We start from the raw sequence: 8,103 nt of genomic DNA, 5'->3' as shown, positions 1-8,103 counted from the left end.
CCTCACCCAGCCGGGAACCCTGGAACCCCAGTCCTCACCCAGCCGGGAACCCTGGAACCCCAGTCTCACTCTCTCTGCTTCCAGTCCTACATGCTCCTAATTTTATTCTCTTTTTTTGGGGGGCAGGGGTACAGGGTCTCAGTATATAGCCCTTGCTGGTTTAGAACTCAAAGAAATTCACCTGCCTCTGCCACCTGAGTGCTGGGATTAAATTTGTTATTATATCCAACCCCTCTAATTTCTTCCTACTCTACTCCCCGGTTGGTCCTGAGGACTCCAGACCCCTTGGTCCTCCCATAACTAACCCGGTCCCTTGCAGCAGCCCCACCCACCTGTTTGCAGTCTGCTGCCATGAGGTTAAGGCTGCTGGTGGACACAGTGAGGGTGACTGGCATTCCAGCAAACTTCAGGTTACTCCTCCCCAGGATGGAGCTGAGTGGGCGGCTAGAGGGCTAAGAAAGGGCCGGAGTATCAGAGCCTGAACACCCCAACTCCAAGAGACCCTCCTGTCTTCCCGCGTGCCTGCATGTGCCTTCCCCTGCCCCCCACAGCAACCACATATACCTTTCTCCTCCTTGTTGCTCCTCTGGCACCAGGCACGGCTTCACACACCAAACTGATGGCCTCCCTGGAGAAACAGGGGTACTCAGACCCACCACTGGCCTCCCATTGCCTGGGGCTGCCACAGAGCTGGGGGAGGGGAAGAGCAGGCCAGACTCCAGAGCACGCCAGGCTCTTTGTCGTGGTGGATTGAATTAAGGGCCTTTAATATTTGATGGCACTGAGGGCGGCTTCCTGGCTGATTGGGTTAGGGCCTCGATGGCTACAGCCCCACCTCTTTCCCAGTTACTAAATGTTCCATTCCCTTCCCAAAAGCAGCAGGAACCTCCTACCCCACCTTTCTAATCCACCTTCCTATAATCTCAGTGCTGGAGCTAAGCGCTCCAGACCAGAGCTGGCTGCTTGAGGTCAGATACATTTCTGTAACTTTGTCTCAATTCTCTTGGCCATCCGATAAGAAGTCGCCACCAGCACCACCACCAAATGCTCAACTTCCCTCCTCCTCCTGAGACTTTTGTAACTTCACCAACCCTAGGACTCCAACAATATACTGGTCTCTCCACTAACCTGGTGACCTGTGTCCGGGTATTGAAGTCAAGGGCTCGCATTGACTGCAGGACCTCCACACAACCCATATACTGCGGGGGAAGGAGGCAAGGATAGATCAGCCGCCCCTCCCCCACCCCACACTCCCCACCCTTTGCCCTGTGTAGTCCCTAAGGGAAAGGTGAAGAACCCTTCCCACTGCCTGGGGCTACCACCCCTAAGTGAAGAAGGACCACCAAAGAGGTCCTTCGTGCACTGTGGAGAGATTGTGCGAGGACCAGCAGGCATTGGGTGGGATGGAGTGACATCTCTGGAAAAGGGAGGAGTCTAGGGGGAAGAATCAAGAAGTCATTTTTCATTAACACTTACTAAAAGTCTTGGATGGGTTTAGGCATTGTGTAGGCTGGAGGGTAGGGGTCAATGGAGGAAAGGGGACCTGGGCACAAGATTCCCAGGCTAGCACAGAAAGACATGAAGCTGGAGAAGGGATGGAGGTGGCGGGTTTAAGAACGAGGCGAGCGGCACACGTGTTGGGGGAAGAGCAGGAAGTCCCAGCAGTGAGCAGAGGAACTGGACGAGGGTATGGAAGGGGTGGAAAAGAGGATGTTCACTCACCCGAACCAAGTAGGAAACCCCAGGTCCCATGACTTTGTCGTTGGGATGCAGCCAGCCTCGTGTGGGCTTATTGACAAAGCTCCCGTGTCTGGTCCACTCCTCGCCCCCCAGCTGGCCCCCTTCTACTCGAGTCCTGCGCCCGCCGCCTCCACTCAGCTTGTTCATGTCCTGGAGGAGGGGCAAGAGGCCTGAGTCCCGAAGGGCTGCCCCTGCATTCCCTTCCCCATCTTCAGCAGTCTTTCCTGGCTCCCCCTTAGGCCCCAGGCGCCCCCCAGCAGGATTGGCCAGCTTCAGGTTGCTCATCCGGGGAAAGAAGGAACACAGGGTAGTCGGACTATCGGCCCCCGGCAGAGGAGGCAGAATGGGTCCCAGGGATGAGGTTGATGGGGAAGGCAGCTCTTCTGTGGGGGTACACCCTGAAGCCCCCTCCTCCAGCGATGACAGAGACTCATTTCGAAGAGGGTTGTACTTCGGCTTGGGGGGTAGAAGATCCATGGCTGGGGTGAGAAGGGGGGCTGCTGCCTGGCCCCCCTGCCAAATTCAGGCAAGGGGGCCAGGCAGGGGGCATCCCCAGGCCCTTAGCCTGATCTGACCTCTGCAGCCTGGTGATAACAAGAGGACCTAGGGAGGCGAAGAACAAGTGGCCTCTGCTCTCCCACGTCAGACATGGACAATTTCAGGCCACATCCTTGCCCAGCCCAGCGAGGAAGCCTCTTCTGGCTGAGGAGTACAGGCTGGACCCAGAGCTAACTGGCTCCTCCCCAGGGGCGGGGAACTAGGAAGCGAGACCAATCCCAAGGACAGTGCTGACTCACAAGCTCAGAGGGGCCGAGACACCTCCCCACACAGTTTGCGCTAGACAGCCGCTCTCGCTCGCCCAATACAAACAACTAGTAGTCTGTCTGGGGAGGAGAAAGGTGCCGTAGGAAAGAAAGATGTCAGAACAAGAAAAAGACAAAAAAGAAAGTAAGGGGTTAAGAGGAACTCTGGATCAATCCAAACCAACACGGGCAAGCAGAGAGAGCAGGAAGCCAGGAAGGCTAGGAGGAATAAAGGAGGAAACAAGCTGCTGAGGGTGGAAAAGGGGGAGGAGGGTCCCAGAGTTTAGCATTTCCCTACAGCCCAGACCATCCCCACCCCCACCATACAACAAGTGAGGTGGCTGCCCCAGGGAACCTGGCCATTAGCATCCTCAGCAACAACAGCTGTGGACAGAGTTGGGAACCAGGAAGGGAAAGTAGTCCCAGAAGATGTAGGTGGAGGCCAAGAGGGAAGGCCAATCAGGGTGGTGCAAGAGCTAGAGCAAGCCTGTGTTCTTCATAGCTGTCACCCACCAAAGACTAATGGACATCTTGGACCCCTTTCCACAGGCCCAGTGAGGAAAGCCAGGGGATAGAGAGGGATCAGGTTAGTACCCGTTGGACACAACTTACTTCTCTCCTTGTAAGCCCCACCCAACAGTGTCCCTCACATGAGCAGGGGGGCTGCCCTTGGAGGCAGGAAAATGAACGGAACAGAACGGGTGCCTGCAAGCCACAAAGCAGTGTTAATAAAGACAGGAAGGACAAAGGGATACCAGAAGCTGGGATCTGGCCGTAAGTGCAGAATAACACCAAAGCCATATTTCTTTCCCCACAGTTTCCTGCCACAGCTCTGCTAAAGGCCATCAGGAAGTTAATGAAAGTGACCAAGCTCCAGAATAAACTATCACTTATTTAAAAAAAAAAAAAGCGATGAAATACACAAAGTAAAAAAATAGTTTCTTAGAGGCTCACCTCCAAACTCCTCTGAGGTTTATTTTGGAGAATTAAAAACTGCATGACTAACAAGGCCAGTACTCTAAAGAGGTTAGCTACCAAGATTCCCGTCACCTGCCCAGTCCCCAAGCCCAGGAAAGCTGCCACCAAACACCACACCGCTTCCTGACAAGAAATTCTGTCATTCCGTTAGCCAAGACCTCAGCTATTAGACAGAAGGAAAATTTCCGCCAAAGCCAGACACACGAACACACACCATGATGTCCTCATCTTGAGATGGCTTTCTCTGAAGCATTCATATCTAGAGGCAGGGAATCACCAACCGTGTGCACATTTGGAAGAGGAAGAAGCATGAGCCTTTAAATTTGTTTCAAGAGATGGGAGACTGCCTACTGGACCAAAGCTAGGTAGCAGCGACTTGGCGGGGTGCGCGCGGGGGGAGGGGGGATACGACACAGCTGCGTTCTGCACCTCAGCTCAGCAGGGAGGAGGCTGGAGGAGCAGGAAATAGCAGGAAATGGCGAAAACCTCAGGAATGTTTCCAGCAGGAAGGTTGGGCAAGTGCGGCCAGGATGAATCCAAACAAGAGTTATCTGGTTATGGGGAGGGGTCTTTTAAAAACAACGGAAAGGACACTAACCCCTACTCCTGACTCCGAAACACTTTTTCTTCTGATGGCAGAAAAACTTTCACTTCTCTTAGGGTCACACGAGTCCATACTTAGTCCAGTCCAGTCAGAGGAACACCTACGGCTGTCTCAGGAACAGGGTCTGCCCCAGGAAGGAGTGGGGTCAGGGGTCTCTTAAGCCACCCTCTCGTTCATTCTCCTGCCATAAACGAAACCCAGCCAGAGAAGGTGACGCGGGAAACGACACTGCTAGTCAGCTCACTCCTTACAACCGCAACTTTCAACCTCCACCTGACGGAGCACGAGAACAGGAAAACTAAGTCCAAGGCTTAAAGAAAGGAGAGGATACAGAGGCAGGTGAAGCGTCCGGAACCTAAGAGCAGGGTTTTGAGGCATGGACCGAAGCCCAGCAGGGAAAAGTATCCCGAGGGGACCTGGTCCCTAGGGACCGCATCACATTCCCAGGACCAGACGTGGACGGTGAAGGGGCGGGGCGCGGAGGGGGCGGGGCCCACACTGGCGTCGCTCCTACAAAGCCGAACCGTTCTTTGAAAAGCGAGCTTTTGCCCCCTCGGGAAGCCAGGCTTTCGATAGGCTACGTTTAGCCGAGACTCCAGAGAAGGCAGTTTCAGAGACCTGGGAAGACTAATCTCGTGCAGCCAGGAAAACCTGTCTAGGGGTGGGATTTCCAGGGAAGTGGGACGACAGGGTGTGGTCCGACGGTAAGAGACAAGACGGGGTTCGGGGAGCCCCTTGAAGTTGGAAGGGGCGACTTCCGGGGAAGGGGTCTCGGGGGCGGGACTTGTACAACAAGACCGGAAGTAGGGTCCTGGGAGAGGGGTTCCGGGGTAGAGGAGTGGGTAGCCACAGGGAGAAAGTCCACACTCACCAGGGTCGCATGGAGTCTCCGCACCGGACCGCGGGCCGATCTAGTTCCGGATCACGTAACTGTGGGCTTAACTCACTGCACCAACTTTCTCCCCCGGCCTCGTCCTCCCCAGACAAACTTTATTACACTCACTTCCGGCCTCACTAACCCCTGACCCCCTACCTCGCCGTCCCTCCTTTACTCGTCTGCTTTCCAAAGCCGGCCAATGGCTGCGCGGGCAGGCGCACGGGCTCCGTGGGAGCCAATAAGATCCCTAATTTCGACCCAGCTCATTCTTCAGAAACCAGAGCACTGCACTTCATTTACGAACCGTGGAGACGCCAAGGCCATCCAATCGGAGACTTTAGGATGGAGCTGTCCCGCCTTTGGCCGTAGAGACCAATAGCAAGTGCAGGCGGTGTGTTTGAAAGCGGGGCCAAAGAGGGTGGGAGCTTGCTGCTGGGAGTTGTCTGTAGGCCAGCAGCGCGGGGCTGGGCGCCCTCGGGCAGAACAGTCATGTCGCACAAACAGATTTACTATTCGGACAAATACGACGACGAAGAGTTCGAGTACCGGTTAGTGCCGGCGCGGGGACTACAGCCAGGTTGTGCGCTTTGACAAAAGAGTGCACGCGAGGAGTTAGTGACCTAGGGCGGAGGGTGGGGGAGAGCGGTGCAGAACAGGCGCGTGCGCAAAAGGGGTTTTCTTTGGGGGGGGGGAGGCGGCCATAGCAAAGCGCATGCGCGGAAAGGTAGACGGAGGCCGTAAAACAATGGAAGGGAATCTGGAGTTCCCCGGGTGTTAAATAGAAGCGTGTTGGAGTTCTGATCAGTTTCACCTTTGGAATTTTCACATCAGTCTCACAACTTTGTTGGTTCAGGTTAATTTTTCTAATAGGAAGTGATCGCTTCCAAAGTCTACTGGGATAAAGTAGCCAAAGCGGAACTGGAAGTTTTGTGCTCAATGAAAGGATAGTTCTGTGAGAGCTTCAGTGTTAATTGTTACTTTATGAGAAAAGAGCAGGAGCGTGGTTGTCAGCCTTGTTTTAGATAGAGGCATGAAGACTGGACGTAGCTCAACTACTTGAGCATTTATGGTGTGCAGACAGGTTTCAAGTGTTCTGTGCAAGGTTGGCCGGTACGATAGCTCTCACACCGTTGTTCTCAGCATTCTGGAAGTCAAGGTGCAACATTGTCACAAGTTCCAGGCAGCTTGGGCTGCAGAATGGGAACCTTGTCTCGAGACAGCAGAGTGGTCAGTGACGGACCTAAAAATCCATGGACTAAGCTGACTCCTGGGCCAGCTGAGTATGGGTGTGAGGAGAGCATGCGATGAAGGGGGACGGTTGAGGAAACGTTGCTAGAGGAGACCCTGAGAACACAGGGACGAGAAACAACGGTGAGACAGAGTCTAAGATGCTGGCTCTCTGCCAAGGATTGTGAGACCTCCTTGCACTGAATGTGCAAACTTTGGGTGTGATAGTACCAAGTCTGTGAATTTAAGTTGAGACTGAGAGAATATGAGATTCTACCAAGGTTGATATTACACTGGTCTGTATCGCTTGTAATGTTTATTTATTTTTTATATATACAGTGTTCTGGCATGGAGGGCACCAGATCTCATTACAGATGGTTGTGCCATAATGTGGTTGTTGGGAATTGAACTCAGGACCTCTGGAAAGCAGCCTGTGTTCTTAACCTCTGAGCCATTTCTCCAGCCCCTGCTTTTCCTAATATATATCTGCGTTCCTTGACTAGCTTTCCTGCATTCTTCACCTGTCCTGTACCAGGCCTTTGGGCGCCCTGGAAAATTGGTGTGTATTGACAAATATGTAACAGTCTTTTTTGGCAAGGAAAATCCCACACCATTTTACTGACATCACCTGGATCTCAGAAGCGAGGCAGGTCAGGCTGGCTGATTCCGTGGATGGGATAAACAGCTACATCCTTGGAGCTAGTTGACTTTTGTTCTCAGCTGATTTCCATGCCTGTGAATGAAACATCATACAACATTTACATGGTTGGGAAAGAAATCAGTAGCTTCATCCCCAAGAAGATGTCACTTTTAGCTTAGCAGCTGCGTTTTTGCTTAAAGAAGGGCTGTTTGTTTGTTGGGGGGGGGGTCCTGTGCATTGAAGTCATGTTTTGTGCCAAGGACTTGTTAGAGTGTAAATTCTTCTCTGACATTGGACTAGAATTACAGGGTGGGGACTCTTGTTATTACTACAAAGGTAGCATTTAGTACATTTTCATCAAGCTTGAGAAACTCTACCTGAGATAGTCTGAGTCGAGTCAGATACTGTTTTTACCGTTGACCTTGGTTAGGAAAGCACACGGTTTCCCAAGTGTCACAGCTGGAAAACGAGCTGGGCAGTGGTGGTGCCTGCGCACTCCAGAACCAGAGGCAGGCAGATCTCTGAGTCAGAGGCTAGCCTGACCTCTACAAATTGAGTTCCAGGACTGTTACACAGGGAACCCTGTCCCAAAAAAGTAGGGGAAAAGGGTTGGAAACTGAATTCGGTGTGAACATTTTTATGTTTTCTCTATGCCTGCTCTACACCCCACACCATAGTAAACTGTTCCTCTCCACAGTGTAGCTTCTTCCTGACCAGTCGTAGAGTGGGTAAGATGGGTAATCAGAGAAAACACAAATATCATCAGGGACTCATATCCAGGTATGCTTCAAATTGTCCATTAATTTTGTTTTTAATATTCTCTTATAAAAATTTACAAAACCTGTGTTTCTAGCTGCCTCTACTACACAGTATCCACAATAAGATTTATACAGGCTGGAGAGATGGCTCAGAGGTTAAGAGCACTGACTGTTCTTCCAGAGAGGTCCTGAGTTCAATTCCCAGCAAGCACATAGTGGCTCACAGCCATCTATAATGAGATCTGTTGCTCTCTTCTGGCATGCAAGCACATGTGGAAGGGATGTTGTATACAGAATATATAAATAAATCTTTAAAACATTGTTTATACAAATTCGTCTGGGCAGTGGCACACACCTTTAATCCCAGCACTCAGGAGGTAGAGGCAGGCAGATCTCTGAGTTTGAGGCTAGTCTGGTCTACAGAAAGAGTTCCAGAACAGGCTCCAAAGCTACACAGAAATCCAGTCTTGAAAAAA

The 8,103-nt window shown here is 52.1% G+C and overlaps 2 protein-coding genes across 4 annotated transcripts in view; one reads left to right on the top strand and one right to left on the bottom strand.

Annotated features, from left to right (window-relative positions):
• The window catches only part of Shc1 (SHC adaptor protein 1), an 11,335-nt gene extending 5,947 nt beyond the window's left edge, over positions 1-5,388 (bottom strand). The window contains exons 1-5 of one of the 3 annotated variants that reach the window (XM_005367183.3): positions 4,997-5,388; positions 1,723-1,890; positions 1,129-1,199; positions 565-628; positions 333-452 (exon numbers count right to left, since the gene is read on the bottom strand). In XM_005367183.3, the coding sequence (XP_005367240.1) occupies positions 333-452; positions 565-628; positions 1,129-1,199; positions 1,723-1,887 (420 nt within the window). In that variant the 5' untranslated portion in view covers positions 1,888-1,890; positions 4,997-5,388. Of the gene's footprint in view, positions 1-332; positions 453-564; positions 629-1,128; positions 1,200-1,722; positions 2,527-4,119; positions 4,532-4,996 lie in introns of those variants that run through there. The other 2 variants (XM_013353816.2, XM_005367182.3) reach the window with 2 other exon arrangements.
• Positions 5,389-5,399: 11 nt separating this feature from the next.
• Cks1b (CDC28 protein kinase regulatory subunit 1B) overlaps positions 5,400-8,103 on the top strand; it is a 4,406-nt gene continuing 1,702 nt past the window's right edge. The window contains exon 1 of the mRNA XM_005367184.3: positions 5,400-5,550. Coding sequence (XP_005367241.1) covers positions 5,492-5,550 — 59 coding nt within the window. The 5' untranslated portion in view covers positions 5,400-5,491. The remainder of the gene's footprint in view (positions 5,551-8,103) is intronic.

The sequence above is a fragment of the Microtus ochrogaster genome, unplaced genomic scaffold (assembly GCF_000317375.1).
Source record: "Microtus ochrogaster isolate Prairie Vole_2 unplaced genomic scaffold, MicOch1.0 UNK16, whole genome shotgun sequence".
Classification (NCBI taxonomy): domain Eukaryota; kingdom Metazoa; phylum Chordata; class Mammalia; order Rodentia; family Cricetidae; genus Microtus; species Microtus ochrogaster.
The sequence above is the reverse complement of the archived record's forward strand: the minus strand, read 5'-3'. Positions and strand labels throughout refer to the sequence as shown.